Source organism: Phasianus colchicus, chromosome 9 (genome assembly GCF_987193195.1).
Source record: "Phasianus colchicus chromosome 9, bPhaCol1.hap1.1, whole genome shotgun sequence".
Lineage (NCBI taxonomy): Eukaryota > Metazoa > Chordata > Aves > Galliformes > Phasianidae > Phasianus > Phasianus colchicus.
This window is the reverse complement of record NC_143444.1, coordinates 23,967,844-23,992,013: the sequence shown is the minus strand read 5'-3', so window position 1 is coordinate 23,992,013 and position 24,170 is coordinate 23,967,844. Positions and strand designations below refer to the sequence as shown.

Genomic DNA, 24,170 nt, shown 5'->3' with positions numbered 1-24,170 from the left:
CGTGCCTGAGCCCCGTCCCCATCCACCCTCACCCCTGCAGAGGTGGCACTGGGGGCGGCGCAGCTGTTACAGCCCTCACTGTCAGCATTTGGCTCCACTGGGTCAAGCCAACTCAGCCCAACACGGCCCGACTCAACACAAGCCCTGTGCCACGGCACACACAGCTCTGCAGGGTGGAAATAAGAGAGCAACACGACTTTGAATTTATGTAAAAAAAAAAAAAATTTATTTTGGAGGAGGATTTGAACATCGACATGCAGGTACAACATGAATAAAAATTATTGCACCGCTATTATGTGGCAATTGTTCAAGTTTCTAAGAACACAGAGATTCCACACTTCCTCTTATCTAAGTGCTGAGCGAGGCGGCGCGGCGGGGCCCACCTGGGGTGCTCCCACAGCCACCTGATATGGTACCAACACAACGCACACTGCTGTCCTACCTCCCACCAGAAGTACAGCATTATCCTTCAAGGCAGCAAGAGAAAACCAGAGAAAGGCTTTATCTTCCCCTCTACGGAACAAAAGAATAAAATACTCCAAATCACACCTTAATGCAAAAGTGTGGCAGCCAAACCACGGTCACCCCACTCCGTCCCGCAGCGATACGAGCAGCCAAAGGCCTCCAACATTCAGAGCCAGGAGTGGCCGTGACAATGCTAACGTCTAATATTTACAATAAATACCATCCATTCCTCTTAGTTTGCAACAGCAAGAGACAAAGGGAAGAATAACACTGACGTGCCGACGGGGAGCAGCTCCTGCACCGCAATCCCACAGTCAGCAAGGCAGGAAACACCCAAACCCACCAAACAAATGGGAAAATTAACCAGGAAACATCGGGTCTCGCTGGCTGTCCGCAGGGCTCGGAACCACACTGCGCTCACACTCTGCCACCTCCCTACGGCCAACCCCGTGCTGCTGCGCATCTCAGGGCACTGCATCTTTCCTTCCCTCTGCAGCACGGGCATTTTGCAGTCTGAGAAGGTATTTAAGCAATTAGCGAGGAATAAATCTTGCTGTCTCCACCTACTGTTCCATCACAGTTTCAGAGGAAGTCTCTTTTTGCCCAAACTTTTGTGCTAAGGTGCCTCAATGTAAACTGGACCAATGCTGCACCAAGGGGAGCTGCAGGTGGGCAGGGAGCAGGGACCCAGCTGTCACCAGGATGGCTTTGGCTTTTCCACTGCATCGATCACTCCGTACCACAGCCACAAACAAGGCGGCTAAACGCACCCCTCACCTCCTCTTCAGCTGGTTGGGCTAAAGCAGCAAAAGTGTGACACCAAAGTGGTCCACTCCTCTTGTGATGCCTAAGAAAGGGTAACTGTGCCAACAGGCACTGCAGCTGTGGAATAGAAGACAGCAGCAAGCACAGCTAGGGCCTTCCACGGCCACTTCAGACCTGCTCAGGCTGACACAGCCCAGCAGATGGATTTTTCAGCTGCTTTTTCACCCATTTGAGCTACGCCAGCTCAGGGCCTGGGCTGGGTGCTTGGAACGACCCAAGTCGCAAAGCTCCTTGGTTGCAATAGGAGTTTGCCTTTCCTTTGTAATCGGTGACCAAGAGCACACGAGCAGCCTATCACCTCCAGCAAAAAGAGCCAACAGACAGAACAGGCCCTGCTCTCAATACTGTCACAGCAAGATTTATTCACGTGTTACGTGGGAGCTCTGAGGCTTTGGCTAGTGTATTAACAACACCATACATATTCACACAGACACACAGAGTAAACACTCATTTAAAATGTTTAAAAACAAAACAAAACAAAACTCAAACCAAACCAAAAGTTGGTCCAGAAATGAAATCCAAGCAGCCAAAATCTCATATATGATGGGAAAAATACAGTTATGCAGAAAGAAGCAGGGCGAGATTTCAGAGTTTTGTGGATTGGGCTGAAATCAAGTTGAAAGAGATGGAGAAAATACATTCCCATATAAAAACATATTTACATTTAGGGAAAGTGATTCAAAACTTCAAGCTCAGAAAAGGCCAAGACAACGAAGAAGGCAGCGCATGATGACGTCAGACCGCGAGGTGCCGGCTTTAGCTTGAAATACCATTGCACAGTCATTCAGCTTCTAACAGAGAAAGCCAGTGAGCAGGGTGCTAGATCTGCAGAGATACACTCAGACACAGCTAGGGTAAAAGCTGAGCACAATCTGGGACAAATGACGGGAGCGTTCATTGACAGTAACCTTGAATTGGATGAGGAAATGGCTTACAGTGCTGCAGGTGTCAACGTCCACATTACTGGTGTACAATTATGGATCTAATCCTCAGCAAAGAGCACTGTTATCCAGAGTCAGTCACGCTTAAAGCAAAGCAATGCCTAAACCTAAGGGCCAAGAGTGATGTTTAATGGAACCAAGTGGAAATGATCTAGCTATCGAAGCTGAAATCAGAACATGTGTCTTGAAGTCTGCTTGCAGCTTGTCCACAGAACTCAAGGAGTCAGAACTCTTTGTAGTTTCTTTCTTTTTAAAATGGGCAGATGTGAAAAACTCTGCAAATTTCCTATGCCCCAGTTCAGAAATGGCAAGGCACACCTCAAATCCCAACCTATGGAGACTCATCAAGAGAAGGAAAAGTCTTGAAAGGTCATTTACCATTGTGATACCTTTGCCAAAGACATACTGGTCTACAGATTTCCCTACTTTAAAATCAGCCAGTGAGGCAGCCCTGTCCTGGGGTCCCTCTTCCAAGACAGGGCAAGGTACAAATTGAAGGCCGAAAACAAAAAATGATGAAACATCATTAAAATTTTAAAAACAAGTAGAAGTTGCCACGTGTCCTACAAAGGATAAATAAAAACAATATCCCTTCCAAAACAGCTCTGATAATTCCATTGGGGAAAAAAAAAAAAAAGAATAATAAAACACTTTCATTTGGTTTAAAGAGAAGACAGAGCTAACTCTCCATCCAGATCCTCCATCCCTTTCCTTTCCTCCATATCCTTTAAGGATGAGTGTATGCACACAGTGACAGAGATCTTGCTCTGGAGAGGATTTCTTGCTCCAGAGTAACTCATGGACCAGATTCTATTTTCTTCTCCTTGTTGAAGAAAACCAAATTGTAAATCCGAAGAAAAAATTCAGTACCTGGGAATGTCAATGGAATTTGAATGGGAAAACTGAAAAGCAGGAGATTTTTGAAGTAAACTGCCTTTTTTTGTGTTCAGAATTTTGGGGACTTCAAGGCAGAATTGGAAGGAAGAGCACAACAAGGCAAAACAAAAGGGCAGGAGGGGAAAACCAGCAAACTGTTTCTTTAGCCCTGCTTTAACGATACCCTGTTCTAAAGAGACCTCAAACAGCAAGCATTACTGTGTACAAAAATAGAATAGCAAGGATGAAAAAACACAAAAAACAGTATGAAAAAAACCCTCCCAAAAATAGATGTACACAAGTTCTATTTTATATTAGTGTATATTACAAAATTCAAACATGCAGTCTTTATTTTGAATGCAGAATGCTCCAGTCCATGTGTACCGGGGATGCTGCTATGTTTTCTTTACAGCACCATCATGTGACAGGGGAAAGTCTTGTGTTTTTAGCTGACTTCCAACCTCTTTGCCTCTCACCGGCGTGAGAGTCCCTTCTTTGCAGGGCCTGGTGCTGCCATCTGGCACAGGAGAGGCTCTCAGAGCTGCCTGTCCCAGAGCATGCGGCAGCTCCTTTGCTGGGGCCACTTTGCCGCTACCTCCCAGTGCTTCTGATGCTTTAGTGCTGCAGGAAATTGCCTCTTTTTTGACCACCATGGGACATGTTGCCTCCCAAGGTTTAGCTGAGCTTAGTGACTCTGTGCAGGATGCACTCCTCGTGGTCAAACCATCGGCACCGGATGGTTTGGCCTTCTCCTGGCACACTCCTGCCTGTGAAGCTTCCTGCTTTTTTTGCTTCCCATCTCTCTCTTCTTTACACGAGGCACCCGAATGGGGGAAATCCTTTCTCTTTTCCATCTCTCCAGAACCAGCCATGCTGAGCTTTAAGGGGCCCAAAACACTCTGTGCCAATGGCATCAGCTGAGACACAGAGAGTGCCCTCTCGATAGCACAGGGGACGAGCAGCGTGGAGGTCACAGTGCCTGCTGCCATGCCCTGGCTCGCTTTGCTGGCAGGTGGAGAACTCTCTGCCTGGGATGAGCTGGGACTTTTTTCAGATGTTTCACTCACAGGATGCAGAAATGAGGTGCTGTCTTGTTCTGCAGATGGAAGTGTGCCCTTGTGGTCCTTCTCACCATGATCCGCAGGGCTTACTGAGCAAGGAGAGCTCACACTTGCTGTGCAACAAGATGAAAGTGCTAGAAGAGGTTTGGGATCTTGAGTTTTCTGACTGATTTCTGACAAGGGGTCCTTCAGGTCAAATTTACCACATGTGGCCCCTGCAGAGTCATCCTGTACAAGCTCAGGGAGTTTGACAGATGGGCACTTTATACTTCCTGTGCAGTCCACCAGTTTTTGAGTACTGGTAGTTCCCCCTAAATCTCTGACTGCTTCAGAAGATTTGCCTTTTGGACCAAAATGCTCACAGGTTTTATTTTCTACCAATTTATGCTCCTTTGAAGTGGTTTCTGGCCTTAGGAATGGCTTTTCTGAACCAGCTACGTTTTCTGGAGAGGTTCGTGGGAGGACCTCTGATGGGGAAGGGTGCACACCAACTTGCAGCAGCTCAGAAACAGCCTTGGTTTGTTGACTGTTTCCTTTCTGCAAATCTTCTGTACCTTTTGGATCTTCAGGTAGAAAGGCATCATCTTCCATACTATCCTTGCTTTCCAATTTTGAGGAAAACTTATTATCCCCATTATAAGAATCTGAGCCTTGGTCTCCGCTATCTGGGGGCTTGTCCAATCTTCTTCCATCTTGACTATCCTCCGAACCATCATCTGTTTCGTCTTCAGAAGAATCTACTTCTCTTATGGCCTCCTGCTTCTGCAGAGACTCCCTTCTCTCCACTCTGTCCTGTCGGATTGCACCCAACTTTCGGGAACCCGGCTTCTGCAACATCCCTTTTTCCGCTAGCCCAAGTTTGCCACCTGTTGTTTCATTCACAGACTCCTGTAAGCTCTGCAGACTCGGATCCCTCTGTAGCATCTCCTTCTTGAACTCAGAGTGAGAGATATCCAAGCTGTGCTTCCGTGAGGACGTCAGCTTCTTCTCAGAAGAGGACAGTGAGGCAGCTAGTTTCTCAGCTGACTGCACTCTCTTTAGCAAAGGAGATCGAGGGGGCTCAGCACTTTTGGGGCGAGAAATCTGCCTCACCAGTGGTGGAGAGGAGTGTAGTTTTACTGGAAAAGACTGAATAATACTGGAGCTGCCAATCGAGTGTCCTGGTAAAGGAGATGGGGAGCGCTGTGGTGACGTGGACTGTGGGGTTGGTGATGGAGTGTGAGCTAGTGGTGACAGAGGGATATTTCCTGCAGACTTACGCCTTGGAGATCTGTACTGCCTTTGAAGCTTTGGTGCCAGTCCATGCAGTGAACTTGGTCGGATGTGCCCAGAGCTGGCTGGAGAATTGGGAACACTGGAACTGGGAGAGCTGCTCTGGGAAGAATTGCCACCAACTTAAGAGAGAAAAAGAACCAACAAAACAAGACCAAAAGATTAATACATATCTGATCATTCAAAGGAGTTACTGAAAATAAGATGTGCGAAGTCAAGACAAAGTGTCATGTTATTATCAAGCAGTGCAGTAAAATATTATGAGATAATATTCCATGTTTTCTGATTGAAAATTCACACCATTGTCACAACACCAGAATATAGCAAAAAACTATGCTATCAGAATGTTTTTCTGCAAAAAAACCCCTCTAAATAGATAAGCCACATGTTCCAGTGCTATTCATGTGATGTAAATCTCTTCACTGTCAGTAGGCTCAAAATATGGACACCAATTTATTTCCTTTTTTTCCCAAAATAATAGAGAAAATGTGTCAAATGGCTACAAAACCACTGCAATTTACAATACATGTTTGCATCAAAGTGAAAGGATGCTATAGTTCAGCAAATGCATTCTTAAAAGGGTGTATGGATTTTCATTTTTAAATGACTAAGCAAATGAGAACACATTCATTCTTGAAGTAATCACAGCTGTCATTTTACTTTAGAAACAGATTTGCTACCTGCTGCTGGGTATTTTACTTCAAAAATTTATCAATGCAAAATTCTTCCCTGAGTTTTGTGTTGTGTTTGTTGTTTTTTGTTTTTTTTTTTACCTGAATGTACAGACTCAGGAGTGGATCTATAGCTCTGTGTGGGTGACCGGGGCGACAGGTTGTGAGTTGGAGAGCCAGGCACACTTTCTCCAGAAGACAGAGAGCGGTTCAGTGAAGATAAACTACGGCTGGTGTGAAGCAGTGATGCCTGTTTGGTGATCTTCCTCAGCAAAGAACTCTTCTTCTTACTGTGGAAAATATTAAAAGTTGTTTACAAGCCCTAAGTATTTATTTACCTCTGTTGTCATATTTTGGTCAATTTTACGTCCAAGGGAGAACCAACACAACAAACCTTTCCTGACCATCCTTAGTTTTGCTCTTCTTGTTCCTGCGTGCCATCTTGGATTTGTAGCTGGCCTTTCGAGCTGGCCCAACTTTGATGGATGTGTTCTCAAATGGTGTAGTGGAGATGGACACCTTATTTCCACTCTGTCAGAAACAAGACATGAACACAGCTGAAAACACAGCTTTATGAAGCACATCTGCAGGCCAAGCAGGTAGGCTGCTAGTTCATTACTGCCTGCCATTTTGTAATTGTTGTCAAACTCCATTTCCCCCTTTGCATTTCCACTTATCATTTATTAAGGAATTGCTGAGAGAGGGCCCTCTTTAGTCAGGCTTTCACAAATGATTAGATCAGATCCCAGTTGGTAGCTGGTAAAGCTTCCCAGAGCAGAGGGAACACAGCACCTGACCTCTCCAACTGCTTAATACTTGTTATTCTTGGAAAGTTGAACAAAGTGATATTCTGCCACCAATCCTATTCCCTGCGCTCTGACTGAAGGCAGGTGTGAGCACAGCAGGCATCCATCATGCCGAAGCAGCAGCACAGAGCATGGTTTGTCTCACTCTTAAAAATAAAAAAATTCTGATTGCTCCTCCCAAAGAATTCTGTCTCTTGGAACGGTCCAAAACTTTGGGTTTTATTTCCATAAATGGATTCAGCCCAGAGGAGGTATCAAAAAGCAAGTCATTTAACTGGATAATTTTAAGACCAACCATTACAAAGCTGCTTTTAAATACCACTGGGAATAATCCTTGAGAAAGCAGTATTAAGAGCTAATAACATTAGCACAGCCTAAAGGCAAAAAAAAAAGTAAACTGGAATTTTTTTAAGGTACTTGTTTCATAAAGTGTTGAGGAAAGATACACTTGAATCTTATTAACCTTTGTCCCCAGTGCTGTCAAAAGCATTTGACAGGTTCTTAATGTCAAAGAGAATACCTGAGTTCAGCTTAAACAATGCACAATCAATTTTGGAGATTTAGGGATCAAGCTTCAGCAAGGAGTTTTTGCAAAACAACGGCCAGGTGCGATGTACACACTTGTATTTCAGACAATGCCAATTAGATATCTACAGTGTTTTAGGTAATATGCAAAATACGAGACAGCTTGTTTATTTTCCACTATCTAACAGTGCTGAGTCCCCACCTTCAGGATCAGCTCCACCACTTCAGTGTGCACCAGCCCATGGACTGGCTCCCCGTTGACATGGGTTATCAGATCCCCTTCACACAGCCCTGCTTCGTTCGCTGGACCACCTTCCTCCACGTGCTGGCAATGAGAAGGGGATGACTCATTTGAGGAGAGGAATGTACAAAACTGCTGGCCGATCAAACGCAATGCCAACCCAGCTCATCCTTTGCATTAGCTGCTTCAATGGAGGGTAAAGGGAACCACTGACTGGCACAGCCCACTCTTCCATTCCTCCCCAGCTTCCCGACAGTCTCTCCTGATCCAAGGCTGACAGACAGGATGGTTAACCTGATCAAGCAACCAGCTCCTCCCAAAGCAAGAGATTCAATACTCTTCCCAAAATTTTCAGTACTCAGGAATGTTAACTAGATACTCTTGATTTCCAGGCAAGACTTCAATCTTTTTCAATTGCCTTGTCATTCTACCATATACATGCTGGAATCCAAGGCTGATAGACTTTTAAATAGGACTGTGCCATGTGTTTAGGCTGCCTGTATTCAATTTAATCCCAGAGTGTCTTTTTCCACTTTCCACCCTTTACTGACCTATCCAGCTCATTGCCTTTCCCCATCACAGTTTAAAAAGGCAAACCTTCTTTATAGTGAGGTGACATTCATGCTCAAGAATTCTGCAGCTCTCCCTCTAACAGCAAAACAATATCAGAATATTGGTAAATTCAGCATTTTCCCAGGACAGCCAAGAGGAGCAAGGGAAAAATGCAGCTTCAGATTATTTTTCTAGCTAAGAATGAGTGTTAAATGATGACCAAAATACATTAAGCCTGAATTGTCTAATGAGCAGACATACAAGGAAAAAGGATGAACCACCTTTACCCTTTTTCTGTTCTCTCTAACTGCAAAAGTCAAATCACCCCATGTCAGGGAACAGGACACTCCCAGAAGTCACACACGTTAACAAAAGAGGAACGCAGAGATCAAGCACCAGCAGTAACGGGGAGAAATAGATACAGACATGGAAACCAGACCTTTTAGCATAGCATGCAACTACGCCAAGAGCTAAATCCCTCGGCAGTCAGCATAGCAGCAGTGATGCTTCAAGGCTTGTAATCAATTCCAAGTGACTGCTTGGAAAATCCCAGCAGAGTGAGCTGATCCAAAGCAGGCTACAATTGCTAACGCAAGTCTGAACAAATTAGCTGTAACTCACCCTCATGCAACAACCTCACTAAAGAGAAAGACAGTATGTACATAGAAACATGCTTCAAAGTATGTGCTACAAGTGAAAGGAAGTGAATACATGTAACCAGGGCAGAAAGAAAGAAGAAAGGTTGCTATGGTTCTGTGATGGGCTTGAAACCTGCTACAGTCAAACGGGTTTCCCCCACCCAAAAAATGCTAACTTTGGGTTCATGGAAGGAGAAAAAAACAGGGTGGCAAAATGCAATTTATAAAGCTAAATCCCACGCTCCCAGCTAACTACGTTTCTGGACCCAAGGGCACTCCTTAGAAAAGCAGAGACATACCCAGACCATGTGATGCACAGTGTAGATATCACTGTCACCCATATAGACGCGAATGGCACGCAGAGTGAAACCGTATTTCTTTCCAGCCCGATGGATGATGATTGGTGGTTTCAGGTTTGCGATAGCAGGAGAAAAGTCGCGGCTGGGTGAGGAGTCCCTCGAAGATGGGTTTGAGGATAGAGAATGAGGTGACATTGGACTAGCCAATGGGGAACACGTGTGGTGATCTACAGTGATGACACAAAGGTGTGCAAAAATTAGGAAAGCAGGCCTCCAAAAGAGAGAAAATTCTTGTTAGAGAACAGCTAGGAAATCATCTCTCCCAATGCTCTTAGAGCTGGTGACTTTTTCCTGCAGCTTCAACTAATTCATGTTTCAAAATACAAAACCCAGTGAAGTTTCCAGACAGCATGTTTAGTAACGTGTATCTTGCTTGCCTACAATTACAGCTGGGTCACAGCATTTAATTCTCCTGTTTCCTATCAACCTATCATAGTTAATGACTCTAGATTCAATGCTGGAATACTCTAGCCCAAGGGTATGATTTATTACCCCCCTTCCCCAAAAGATCAGATCATTTCTAGATTTTGGTGCAAATAACACATTGGTGCTGCCATCAGTCAAAATCAGTAGTTTTAAAAGAAAAATCAGTTTTGAATATGACAACTACTTGCAGGTAATTTCTGGTAGTGTTTTAAATTCTTAGGGACAAAAATACTTATCTCTACAAAGCAGCCATTGCAGGACTTTGCTACTAGAAAACAACATCACAGGTGTATGTTAGAATACATTTCCCACACAGCTGAGGAGTTGAATTCTCACTTATGTGTCTCAGCTGCCTAAATGTGCCACTCAAGTGGCTTAGCCAGGCTAAAGCACCTGGCTGTACAACAACATCCTCTTCCGAAAATACAAAGCAAATACAGAGCTCTCACTTCAGAGTGAAGCTGGTCAATATCAGTAAAAAAATCCCAAATGGTAGGATTATTAAATGCAGCTGTAAAGGGTAATCCCAAACTCACTACGAAACACCTGCTGAATTACCCAGCACATTATTTATCTGGCAGATGAGCACAGCTTTGGAAGGACTTTTGCTGGGTGATTAAAAACATATCTTAGAGATTTTCGTAAGTTTCTGGATCAGAAAGCAACCAGTGCTCAGTCCACAAGGAATGAAATGTGCACCACCACGAGGTGCCCAGAAGCATTTCTGTAGCTGCCTCCAGCTCCCAGCAAGACAGGCAGGCACTGCTCTGCCAGCAGGCTCTGCTGCTTTGGCACAGCCTCCCAGTCTCAGGCAGGTGCCGTCCTGGGAATGCAGCAAGGCCTTATCCTCCAGAAAGAGGGATAAAGTCCTTATAGGGGGAGAGGGCTGTCAGAGTGGTCTGTGGGAGTGCTGCCTCCACGTGCTGTACACCAGAAGTTGGTGCCTGGCGTTAGGAATCATCAAGGTATGGCTCTATGTAGAGATAGAGCCAGGACAGCAACATCAGCTTACACTGTGACTTATTTACACCATCAAATTCTTGAATGCTCAGTTACGTGAGACACTGAAACTCCCCTGATGCACGAACAAGGCACATACACACAGTTCCCGAGCTGGCTGTCCCCCCCACAGAATAAATAACACCCTGAAGGTTAAAAGCTGTTCCACACTGATACACTTCATGCTGCACAGGAACCAGCTTCTGCTGCTCCAGGAGCTGCTTCTAACGGACCGGCTCGTGGAAAGCTGCTGGGTGCAGAAGCTGAGCTCAGACCACACACAGTACATTGCCTGTGGCAAAGCAGCACTGCTATCCCAGTGAGCAGCAAACAGTCACCAACAGCACGGGTCAGATCGCTCCCCTCCTGCCAGCGAGGGCACCGCTCCAGGAGAGGGGAAGGATTCGCCTGCGGATCTGTTGAGTGTGCTGGCAGATTCTCCCAGCGCCCAGCCCGAGGCACTTCTTACCTGAGGGAATCATGAGAGACAAGGCAGTGGCGGACGCTGATTTAATCACTTTATTGACTGGTCTCGAGGTGCGTTTCTCGCCCGATTCCCCGGAGAGCAACCTGTGCCGCGCGCGCCGCACTGCCAAGTCGCTGATGGCTTTAGGAGTGGTGAAGTCTGGGCCCTCGTTGCTGTTACTGCGAGCGCGTGGATCAGAGAAGTCTGCAGTGCTCCCAGCTACAGTTTAAATTAAAACAGATTAGAACCACAGGGAATTCCTAACAGTCTATTCTCCTACAGGCAAAATACATTAAATCAAAGTCATGTTTACATGTAGTCCAAGAGTAAATTTTCCTAAGAAGAAACCCCAGGGCTTGAATTTTTATTTACAGAAATGGTGTTATTCTGAACACAGAAAATTAGAGGCTTCTATTCTGCTGGAAAAGCTTGCGAATGAAATCACATTGCTCAGTGGTGGAGTTACACGAATCCTAAATCCGTGCTGCAATTCTGCAAGCAAGCCATTTGGATGAAATTGTTCAGAGATGTAAACAGGTTTATGGAAAGTGCTCCATTTTTACAATCAGCAAGAACCGTCAATCCGTAAGTTAAAACCTGCCTGTAATAGCAGAACCAGGTTTTATTGGAGCTTGCACATAAAAAAGCCACTTCAAGAGAATATGAAGGTACTAAAGCCAGGGAAAGCAAAAATGTGGTTGGAAAGACTATCTTAATTTGCCCCCTTCTGTGTACCACTGCAATTTAGTCTTCAGTTACTTAACCTTCTATAGTTATATATAAAACACAAAATAATCTTGAACATCAGCCTGGGCACACAGCATCAGCAGATGCTGGGGGTGTACATGAGCTCTGTGCCTCAGTTCCCCATCTGATACCTTCAAGGGGCACTGTGAAAAGACATTAATTAGAATTTACAAGGTGCTCGGAAATTAAAGGGGTGAGCATCACTGCAAGTTCACAAGGGAAATTAATCATTCTGTCTTCAAAAGCAAGTTTTGAACAGCGTGCAATAAATAAAGCCTAAGGGGCACATTTTGAACAATGAGGACAGAACAAAACATTGATCATTGCTCTTTAAGTGGGCACCACTGCTCTGCATACTAAGTAAAGCAGAAAATACCATGCAAATAAAAATTCAGAGCACCAGTCCCAAAGACTACCCAATGCCAGTTCAACATTTAACAGCCAGAGTTAGAAAGCTAAGGTTCCTATCTCATGGTTTCGCTATGGGAGTCACAATGGATTGCAGAACGTGATTCAAGTACGTGGTGGGTTACCTCCTTCATTCATCCCTACACCTTCTCACATGAGTTAATGGAGAAAGTCATGGTCTCTTCTGGGAGGATGACCTTCTGGGAGGTAGGGACAACTGGGACAACTCTGGAGTAATTTTAACAGACTGGATTGCAGAAGAGGGATAATGAGAAATGGTAATCTTGGGCCTCACTCCAGTCTGGAGGCAAATCTGCTTTAAGGTCTCTCCACCTCCTAACAACCCAATATCACATCCTCCCAGTGCCTCTCGGCTTGTCCTTGCCTAGTCCCACTGCCACTCTGACTCCATGCTCAATCACCCCTCCCTTTACAACCTATCCACAACCTCTTTGCCTGCTTGCTCCCAGCAACTGGTTTCTTCCAGGGCACCATTGCAAAGTTCTGTTCAGCCCAGCACTGGGAAATGGCTCCAGAAAAGACAAAGCTTCTGGGAAGTCACATACTGATTTCTAACACTACTTTACCTATGCAAGATGCATTTTTTAAGACTGCAACTTGATTAAATTTAGGTTTATTTGTCTGAGACAGCAAGTAGCATGCAAACCCCGTGTCCCCAGCAAATTTCACAGAATCACAGGATCGTTGAGGTTGGAAAAGACCTCTAAGATCACCCAGTCCAATCCCAAACACATCCCACCATGCTATGTCCCTCAGTGCCACATCTCCACAGGTCTCAAACACCTTCAGGAACAGTGACCCTATCACCTCTGTGGGCAGCCTGTGCCAGTACATCACCGCTCTTTATGAGAAGAAATTGTTCCTAAAATCCAACCAGAATCTCCCCTAAGGCAACTTAAAGTCATTATCTCTTGTGCTATTGTTAGTTCAAGCCTCTACTCAAAACTTTCAGATAAATAATCATAGGAAGCGGGGATCTTTCAGTATGGCCAAACACCCATATTTCTCCAGCCCCAACTCAGCAGTCATCTGCTCTGACTCATGCACCACATCATTTTAAGCAGGCACTGATTATATGGATCTCAGCATGGGAAGATCTTTAAGTGAAGGACTAAAATAAAAGATGTAATTTTAAAGAGATTAGACTGATGTTATATTAAAGGGAAGCACAGCAATGAAACTATACTAGGATAGAATGGCTTGAGTTGGAAGAGACCTCAAAGATCACGCAGTTCCAAGCCCCTGCCACAGGCAGGGCTGTCAACCATGCCATAGCATGAGACACACATTTCACCCAACACCTAAATCCAGTTTCATGCAGTTAGCACCTGTAAGCTAACACAGCGCTCTGGCAGAGCGTGACACCATCACACGGGGTCCGTACCTGTCAGTGTCGTGGTGCTGCTGACAGCCATGCAGGGGGTGGTGGGCCCAGCATCGCCCTCCAGCTGCAGCTCGTGCTCCACGGGCTGCTCTGGAATGGGCACCGGAGACTGCACGGCCGATAGCAGCATCCCCTCTGACTGAGGCCTTTTGAGCACGGCTCCCTCGTCCTCAGCAGAGATGGCGAAGCGCGGCATGTCGAGGAGCCCTGAGCAGCGCCGGCGGACGGTCAGGGGTGGGCTGGAGTCACTCTCTGTGTGCGAGGATTCGGACATCGACAGGCGCTTACGTAGTCTGAGGGAGAACACAAGACAGAGCCCCTCTGTTAAAGCGGTGGGATAATGAATTTTGAAGGGCAAAAGGTGCACAGATCCAGCTCACGCCTCTGAAGTCAATTTAAGGTGAAGTTATGAGACTGAGCTGCACCACTAGGACTTAAAACAGCAAAGCTTTGAGGGCATCACCTGAATTTAGATTTCCAGTATATTCCATTGTTAAGCTTCTAAGAAAGCAAGGAATAAAGCCAAAGAAAAATATAATGCAATAAATATAATAACAAATCTTACAAAATTCACAATTGCAAAATACAAATCATCATCCTTTTGGTATTACATTAATTTTTCTTTCAAAGTGGTTGTGAACTTCAAGCCAGGAAGGCCTGATTCAAGAAAACATAATCTATAAAACGTTTTTTGAATGGAGTCATACAGACTCGATCACAACCACATTTTATGATCTTTCCAATGCCAAATTTCAGTGTAAAAGCTTTACAGAAGCTGTACAAAATGAGAGTCCTTTTTCAAGACAAGTTTGACAATTATTTCAGTTATGTTGGAAATGTAGTGGCTATCCAAATTCTGGGCATTTCTATATTTTCCTGATGTTTTTTATTAGAACAAAAGATTTTTGGGGGGATATTCTGAACTTTGGACTGTCTTAACTAATGCTCTTCGACTAACGGTTTTCTAATGTATGACAAATGACAAAAAAGAACAGACTTTGGATTCTCTGATGTTGAAGAAAAATCTGCTGTTGATACATCTCCAACATAATGAGTATTTTCACAAAGGAAAGCTTTACTGAAAGTTAGAATTCCTTTAAATTCACTTAAGGAATTTGCTATAAATTTAGGAAAGATTAGTACTTAAATGCATACATATAAGGACATTTGTTTTCAGCTATTTATTCCACTCATTGGGTTTCATCTGTGGAAATGTATCGTGTGAAGCATTCCTGACCTAACAGAGGACACAGAGTTTTGGCACAGGTCAGTCTTCCTCATATACTGCAAGAAAACCAAGTACTGAGCCGTGCTGGACTTACATTTCAGGAGACCCGATCACCCAGCTGCGGTCCCGACTCTTCAAGCCACCCAGGCTGTCCAGCCGGTCATCCTTTTCTTCACTCAGACTCCGTTTAGTTGGCGGTGGAGTCTTCCTCTCTTCATGGATGGAAAGGCGTTCCATGCTGCTGTATACCTGCACATAGCAGAAGAGCCTTCTGTACAGAGAAAGCATATTTACCTTACCTGGGCCTCTTCTGATCAAGGGGCACAATTTTTTTTCAAAATGGAAGACATTCCTTGGAGGTGTGAGTGGCAATGCTCTCTGACTAAATAATGCAGTGCAGATGTGTGCCAGGGAGAAAGGGAAAAAGGCAACCTCCAGAAACGTTGAACAAATGTGCTTTTCTACAACAGCACCCAACACCTGTCCTCCAAAAGCAGCCCATCACACCACAGAAACGCCAAGATTTTTATGGAAACTAATTGATGTTTGCTTGTAACAGCTCTCAAATCCACGGAGAAAAATTCCACAAGCAGACTCCACCAGCCTGGAAGGCTGGCATCTGAATCTTGAAATCTTACTACACAAATTCAATTCAGTGATAGGCATCACGCTCATGACCCCATTTCATTATCAGCAGTCTATCAGCATTGCCCCGAGCTTCTTTCAGAACAAAAAAGTCCTGCCCTCCTCAAAGAATCTACTATAATGCTGACAGCTTAATGAAAGTGCCTTTCTTGGTTTTACAGCCGTCTTTAAATAATTAAATGATTAAGCAAAAAAAAGCCATCCTTTTAAAACTACACTTGACTGTGGACCTAATTTACATAAGAAGAGATTAATGAAAATAATGTTATTAAAAATTCAGAGCATCAACAAGATAACTATTAATAAATCATATGGCTGAATTGTCAGACAAGAATTTCAAAATATAATGAGCCTTTTATGCCTCCCACATTACAAATGCTGTATAATTTTCCAGGTCTTAAAATAAATTCATTAAAAGTGAACTTTTTCTCTTTGTGGCAAAAACATTGAACCCTAAAGAAAAGCTCCATTCTAACAGAAGAATAATACTCATGGTGAGAAAAAACAGAAAAAAAGAAACTCTTACACGCTCACGAGAACTTTTTCAAAATCCCAACTAATCCTCAGGTCCAATTTTAAACACACTTTTGGTCATGCAAATCAGGAGCGGCTCCATAAAATTAATGGTAACTGCTACTTAAGCTACTGTAGCCCATCTGAAGACAAAGAAGAATGAAATTGTGCTTCAAAATTGACCTCAACAGTGAAAATCTGGAGGAACTGTCATAAAGAACTGAAATCTTTCAGAGTCCCTAAGTAAAATGCCTTCTTCCATCTCCCAGGAAGTTGGAATATTGTTCGTAGAGCAGGCTGGCCTTAAAAGAGCATTTCTTCGCCTTTCTGCCTCTCCCAAACATAATCTGCTTTATCCAAGCTAATAGTGGAATTGTACTACTTTGAAATATCTGGGATATTTCATCTGAATAATCATCTGAAGCAGAATGAGAGAACTGCACAGGCCTGAGTAAGGCATATTGAATCCAGAAAGCATGGCTAGAAGGAGCATCCTCGGGGCATCCTGTCCATTCCCCTGCCTCAGAGCAGAACCACTTTCTTTTAATCACCTGGCAGATGTTTCTCCAACCTGTTCTTAAAAACCACCAGTGATGGAAATTCGAGCAGCTCCCCAGGCAATCCAGTGCTTAATTAATTTTCAACATTGGAAACTTCTTCTTACCATCTATTGCACAACTCCTTCGCACCCATGCTTCCATACCTATTTTGGGTAGAACAGGAAGAATAATGTACTCCCTTTCTTCTAGAACATTTTAGGTTTTATCCTTTGTAGACCCTGGATAATTCTTTTTGCTTTCCTCCGGACTCTCTTTACTGGTCCACATTTATTTTTGAGAACATTTCCCAGAACAGGACAAAGCACTCTAGCTAAGCTGCACCTACTACTAAGCCCATAGAAAGGATTACTTCATTTGACTTGCAGAAAACATTCTTTCCTGCTCCTTATAATAGCTGCTTTTTGCCTCAACAGCCTGGCATATTTAACACACGATCCTTTTCTTTCAAACTGTCACCTCACCTTTTGTTCAAAACAATGAATAGCATAGGTGTAGAACTTTGCATTTACTCTTACTGCATGGGATCCCTTCGATATTAGACCACTATTCCAAAATGTCAACATCAGTTTTCATCATAATACCACCTTGTCACCTATTAGAATACCCTTTTTAGAACAGCACTATTCAAAGCAAACAAGCTTTGGATACTCCCTATGCCAGAATCCAAATCATTAGTAAAAACATCACTCACATACACAACAGACCTCTGCAATGCCCTGCATATTAGCAAAACACTAAGAAACACAAAATGTCATTCTTCAATTAGCCTTTCACCCACCTTTTAACAGGCCACAAACTACCACAGAGCTAACAAATACATACAGATTTCTTTCCTTCCTCAGCAAATACTAAACACTGTGTGACTCCCACATATCATCTGCGTGATTAAAATCTACCTCATATGCAGCACCAAAGCCTCTGAAACAGTGTTCCTCTCTAGATTTGTGTTTTCTACAAGGCAGCATGCTCCTACCTTGCTAAACCTTGGTGAGCACGAGGAAAACTGCCGAATTTCCACATGATCATCATCATTAGTGTCCTCCTCCTCTTCTGAATCCAGGTGCTGGTACCGTTCGGATCGGGCTGCGAACCAGACATGGCAGATTTCATCAGTGCATGGAGTACTGATACACCTCAAGCAATGTGTGCTTACCCCAGAACAGCCTTTGTGTCAATTCCTACTTGTCTACTTACAAAGAACTCTAAGCGTTCATATGCCATGATGTGTATTCTCTGTAACAATGAAACATATTCAGGCAGTTTTGCTCATCCTGTACACCTAGCAAGGAAGAATACCTCCTTCCTACTGAATTTATCTTATATCATCAGCTATATTATGCTCGAGATGCTGATACTCAGCACAAATTCTCTGTGTGTCTAATCCTTCAGACCCTTTGTAGTAAGAATATTTCTTCCCTAAGGCATACAATCCTATGGAAAGAAACAAGGAAATAATTCATTGCCCCAATTTCCAATCAACAGCTTTATGATCGCAAGAAGCCTACCCTGCATACATAGATGCAAGCCTTCTTCAAAAAACAAAAATATTTACCCCTCAAAATATTTCCTCTCCTCCCTCCCAGAACTAGAAAAGGATTAAATTTTATGAAAGAAAATGGGCAAGCAGCCAATATGCAAAGCTATTTTTAATGCAAAAAATCTAAACTGCCTCCAAAGAGATTTTGTGCTCTGAGATTTGCAGCACTGTAATTCTAAGCCAGCCACATTAGATTTTGCAGAGGGGGACGTTAATAAGTTTGGCTACAGAAAGCTGATAGCTGTACTGAGCCAAATTTACTGCACTGTATCAGCCAGAAAGCTACTTTTTATAAAATCTAAAATTTTCTGCATTAGGGTTTATAACAGCAATGCCAGCCTTTATCAATGTCTCTGTGAGATACTTCTTGATGTGAGACTCCCAGCCTTTATACAGTGATTGCATCAAAACCATCCCGATAACCTGCTGAGCAGGTCCCCTCCTGTACCTCTACCCCTAGCCTAAAAGCCTCTCCCCCAAACTGGGTTGTGGTTTTTTTGTTGGGCTAGCTGAAAACAGTTTATAGGAAAAAAAAACATCACTCAAAAACTCAGAGAAGTTGAATACACCAAATGCTTTAGAAGTACTGTGATAAACGAGCACAACGAACACAGCATCTCATTACTGGGCCACGGCTGGCAAGTTCACAGGCACCACTGAAAGGCCAATTGACTTCAACAGTAATGTTTTTTCATTTAAAACTCATTTGCTTTCAAAGAAGCCTTACTTGGCATTCTACAGAAACTTTCTGAAGTAATTTTCATCCAGTGCTCTATTCAATTTCTAACAATGTCTTATCTTTGACAATTTCAGAAATGAAGTAGGCACAAAAAGTATGATGCAGTTTATGCTTAATCTTCAGTCTTACTGTCAAAATAGCTTGTGTCATCCTCGGACTCCAACTGGGGGATGAATTCAGCTTTCTGCCGAAGTAATCCATTCCAGTCCAAATCCTTAAAGAACCGATGCTGTTTCACTTCAAAGGCACTACCTGAAAGAGGAATCTTTTATTGCAGGGTATTTCTTTCAGCATTTGCATAACAAGAAAAACAAACCCTAGAAATATCAAGAGTCTACAAGAATGTACCTGAGTACATTTAAGTCATGCTTTTTCCAGGAATTTTGAGAAACAACTCATCCTTTCACCAAAGTGGTTACACAGGGTAAAATCTGAATGAGATTTCTCCCTTCCTACCTCCTCTTCATATTTAATGACTACACATGACTAAACGGGCTGGAAGACAGCATCTGCTATTACATTCTACAGCAAATTGCAAGATTAAGAACTAATTAACATCTTAATTTAAGATTTCCAAACTCTAAATACCACCTTGTTCATAGCTAAATGAAAAGAACAAACTAAAAGGTACTTAGCATGCGAGTAGCTCCACTTTCACAAATAAACTCATCCATTTGCTTAAATCAAGGCAGGGGCTTACATATCTTCCTGAATTAGTATCTTTTAACTACTATCTTCTGAGTTATTAACCTCGTGAGTACACAAAAGGAAAAACTAAGAAGGATTATCTGCATGCTAGCATGGGGGCTTATTTTTTTTCCAGATGAAATTAATATTCATAAAAGATGCCACTTTCTTTTTTAAAAAGAGAATAGCAGAGGAAAGGAGATGAAAGGTTTGCTGAGTGCCAGTGGCAGTAAGAGATGCCAAGTGGAACAGCAATCTCAGCATTACAGGTATATAAGAAATCAGAAAATCAGTCTATCAACTCATTTTGTAAGGCAAGAAACTCTACATCTTTTCTATGACAGAAACACCTTTCAAGTACACAGATTTGATGTAGGAAAAAACATGTGAAAATCATCTGATTATATTATTAATTCATGATCTATTCATCACCCTCATATGCACACGTGTTAGGTCTGCTGAATACATGCCTTTTGTAATTGCTGTACATTTTCGTTTTGTTTTATCCTTAAATTGTGGTTTTCCAATCAAAAATCCAAAATTAAATCAGACAAATCAAGTCAACGAAACAGATAACCTGTCCAACCCATGTTGGACAAATGATTTTAAAACAAGAGGGCTGTTGAAGTTTGTTGATATTTCTTTACTACCAGGAAATGAGAAGCATTGGTTTGTAAAACTTCAAGTCTGATATTATAATACAAAAAGATTACCATATGTATCTGACTTTGCCAAACAGATTATCAGACTTTGTTGTGTGTTTGGAGGATTCTCCAGTACAGCCCTCTAAGAACACGTGGGTTTTCATTTATTTTATTACACCCATGAGTTCACTTCAGTGTAGGGGATTAAGCCCCCAGTTGAAGGAATTGCAAAGAAATCTGATTATGTGCTGCTCGAACCGAGGCAAAATCCTCAAGCCTTAACTAGAACAGCAGAGATTTGAGAAGCTACGTTGCAAACTCGATGGTGCCTTTCCTTGTTTTCCAGACAAAACAGTAATATTTCTCAGAATCATAGAAAGGTTGGGTTGGAGAGGACCTTCAAGATCATTGAGCTCCAACCCCCTGCCTTGGGCTGGCTGCCCCCACCAGATGAGGCTGCCCAGGGCACCATCCAGCCCGGCCTTGGGCACCTCCAGGGATGGGGCACCACACTTCTCTGAGCCGTCTGTCTGAACTGCGTGCACACCACTTTTCAGAGCTTCATCAAATCCAGCATAAACCTTTCCCCAGCTCTATACCAGCATTTTTCAACATGGATTGGTGTGCCTCACAGCCACAGTAGTTTCTTTTCATGCTTCTGGCATTTCCTATACGCGAGGCCCCTACCTGTCCCCATTCTTTCCAGAGGATTTTGGCGGAGGAGCTTAGAAATGAGGTCCTGGGCATCTGGCGGCAGTGCATCATCACCTTCTGGCCAGGCAATTTCATCTGGGGACAAAAAAAGACTTGACATTTTCTACCTGCTTCGTGACCAATTTGAATAACCATTCACATTCCTACACCGTAAAATGCAGTGCTCAGTACTTCCCCAGAATTGCAAATACCTTGAATTCAGCAGCTTGCATACTTAACATAATTCAAGCATTGACATTTTCCAAAATGCATAAAATCCAGCCTCAGCTAGAGCTGCTGTCAATCCAAGCACTGCTTGTGGAGGAGAAAAAAGCATTAAGAACTCTATTAATAAAGTATGAAATGGGACTTCCATGACAATCCATAAACAATGACACTGACAACACTGTGGCTGTATCTCATGCCCACACATTCCACACTAGTTAGACTTGGAACATAGTGAACAATTTGCAGGTAAGCATTTCACACATTAAGTTTATTTCTTCACTGAAATTCACTTCTTACAAAGGATATTTGCCAAGAGTGTTAAAAATATACTGTTTCAGAAAGCATTCCCAATAGGAAATGTTTTCAGTGGCATATTCATTGAGAAATGACAGAGCTATTAAGCTAGATAGTACTCGACAATTTTCAATAGCTGGAATCAAGACAGATGTTACTTTGACACAAAGATAAATGCTTGCAAATTAAAAAGCCTTTGCTTTACATCTAGTCTTTCCTGAGCAAACTACTGAACCTCAATATTTTCAATGATTTTCTTCGCAGCACAACAGGAGCAGAACAGAAACATACCACTGATCACTTGTCCAAACAGCTCCTCAGGTGTGTCACCAAAGAAAGGAACGCAGCCAACCAGAAACTCATACAGGATGACTCCCATGGCCCACCAGTCCACCGGCTTCCCGTAGCCCTGCCGTAGGATCACTTCTGGGGCAATGTATTCCGGAGTCCCACAGACCTCAAGAGAAACACAGAAGAAAGCAATCAGCCTACAGGTGGCCAAATTCAAATCATATTCTGTCTGTATACATCTATCTGCTTGACGGATTGCTACTGGTATGACTATATATATCAGGGACTGAATTTTGACAGAACTTCCACTTCTCTGCATTAGCAGAATTTAGTTCCACTGATGCAGAATTAGCAACTCAGCATGGTGATAAACGTCATCATTAAAACTTAGGATGTACAGCTGGCACTAAGGACTTCATGCTGGAAGTACTTACTAGGAAGTACTTACTAGGTTGCCTTGGGCTTCAAAACAACAACAGAAGCAAAACAGCTGTAAAAAATATAATACTGCAAAATGCAAGACCATGAACTAGTGACCAGAGAACACCTGCTACAAAAAATACCATGATTCAGAAGCAAAAGGAGACATGGTCCCGTGTGTGCTCTTAGTTTACCACAGGATGATTATGAATTAACACTTGGCACAGAAAAACAAGAAAATTCTGCTGTGATCCTAGGTATTTTCAGAAGAGATAAGCACTTTTAAATCCCATTATACATGGCACCAGAAACCTATATCCAGAATATACCATATAGTTCCTGTTAAACATGCCCAGGAAATCAAGCTGAAACAGGTGCATGGAAGAGCTATTAATTAATCAAAGGAAAATCTATCCCATTATCTGAAAGAACTTGGCTGGCCTAGCCTAGCAAAAAAAGCCTAGCAAAAAAAGGGGGAAAGAGACCCCTAGTAAACACCATGGCAATGAAAATCAATTATTAAGCCATCAGACAAAATCACAAGAACCTATAGGAACTTGCCACAAACTTTCTAAGCACCAGAAGGGGGAGACTGCGAAACAACCTTCCAGCAAAAACTGTATTACATCCCTAAAAGAACTGTTGCAGCCCAGGGCACACCTTTGATGTCCCAAACTAAGAGCTGAAGCACACCACTTCAAAACAAGAAGCTGAAACAAAAAACAATAGACAATGCACAGGTAGAATAAAGGACTTGTATCTTTTCCTCCCATTGTAAAAACAGTAAGCTCAAGCTTACCTGCTTATCCAGAAATTCCCTGGTATCCTTTTCAATGTGTCCCTCATAAAGGTTAGTTGTAAGACTCATTAACCCAATTTTAGACAGTCCAAAGTCTGTAAGTTTAATGTGACCCATGGAAGTTATCAGGAGACTAGAAGAAAGAGAAGCAAAATAATCCAACATTCAATTAATTGTTTCTCAAAATGAATTAAAAATATAAGAACACAAGGCAATGCTAAGCATGTTCTCAGTGTTCCCTTAAACTCCTGTAACGAACCTCCTATGAAACAGGACATCATGGCTCAGCTAAGGCAAGCTGCCTTCTGCCATATTTCAGCAGTGCAGCAACAGCTCTAAGGTAATATTTGAAGATGTTCATCCTATTCCCTCTCTGGGTCTGTGTGGTTCTACACATCAGTAGCAAGGGACTCCCTAAAACGTCCTGCATGATAGATGCATCAAAAATCTCTACTGTCTCTAGTCACCACATCCTCTTGCCCATGGAGAAAGTCTCTGAAGAATTGGCTCTCATCCTAAAGCTTTGGAAGAGTTCATGACTTACTTGTCAGGTTTTAGGTCACGGTGAACAATCCCATAATTGTGCAGGTACTCCAACGCTAAAACAGTCTCAGCAAAATACATCCTCGCCATATCAACAGGTAGGGCACCAATGTTCTTGAGAAGTGTTGCACAGTCACCCCCTAGAAGTAAGTTCCAAATACGGCACAGTGAAAAAGTGTCAGCAACAAATAAGAATGGCTACAGCACAATAGTACTAGATAACTACAGTGAGTTTCCTAAAATCTGTCTCTTTCAACCTTGTTATATGGAATTCAAAACTGTTTCTCAACTCCCTCTTGAGCTTCAAATAAATACAAAAATCTTAGTGTTATGGATTTAGCCATACCATCCCCTAAGGGAGCAGGAGGATCTCTTTCCAGTGAGGACTGGAAAGTTCATGCTGAGTCTGACCCCAACAGCTTTTCTACATGTGGCTTTATAATTCCTCATCTCCACTGCAATCATGTTAGATTAGTCACTGGGATTCAAAAATGGAGTATCTCCTAATGCCAAGGTACACTAGGGGTAGAATGACTCACTTCTCCAGCCCAAGCAGTCCATATAGTCTTCCCTAAAAGGGCATCATGACCTCCCTTGTTGGGAGGTTGACTAACCTCATTCTATATGAAGAAACAGCACACACCTAAGATATCCTCCCCATTTTCT

At 43.0% G+C, this 24,170-nt stretch overlaps 1 protein-coding gene across 16 annotated transcripts in view; it reads right to left on the bottom strand.

The window, feature by feature from the left end:
• Positions 1-224: 224 nt before the first annotated feature.
• The window catches only part of MAST2 (microtubule associated serine/threonine kinase 2), a 192,033-nt gene continuing 168,087 nt past the window's right edge, over positions 225-24,170 (bottom strand). For all 16 annotated transcript variants that reach the window (XM_090146608.1, XM_090146607.1, XM_090146605.1 and 13 more), the window contains 14 exons: positions 23,506-23,644; positions 22,962-23,094; positions 21,743-21,908; positions 20,924-21,025; positions 19,035-19,157; positions 17,603-17,712; positions 15,006-15,160; positions 13,684-13,976; positions 11,127-11,342; positions 9,173-9,399; positions 7,645-7,767; positions 6,506-6,642; positions 6,214-6,401; positions 225-5,562 (listed from right to left, as the gene is read on the bottom strand). In XM_090146608.1, coding sequence (XP_090002734.1) covers positions 3,503-5,562; positions 6,214-6,401; positions 6,506-6,642; positions 7,645-7,767; positions 9,173-9,399; positions 11,127-11,342; positions 13,684-13,976; positions 15,006-15,160; positions 17,603-17,712; positions 19,035-19,157; positions 20,924-21,025; positions 21,743-21,908; positions 22,962-23,094; positions 23,506-23,644 — 4,172 coding nt within the window. In that variant the 3' untranslated portion in view covers positions 225-3,502. The remainder of the gene's footprint in view (positions 5,563-6,213; positions 6,402-6,505; positions 6,643-7,644; positions 7,768-9,172; positions 9,400-11,126; positions 11,343-13,683; positions 13,977-15,005; positions 15,161-17,602; positions 17,713-19,034; positions 19,158-20,923; positions 21,026-21,742; positions 21,909-22,961; positions 23,095-23,505; positions 23,645-24,170) is intronic.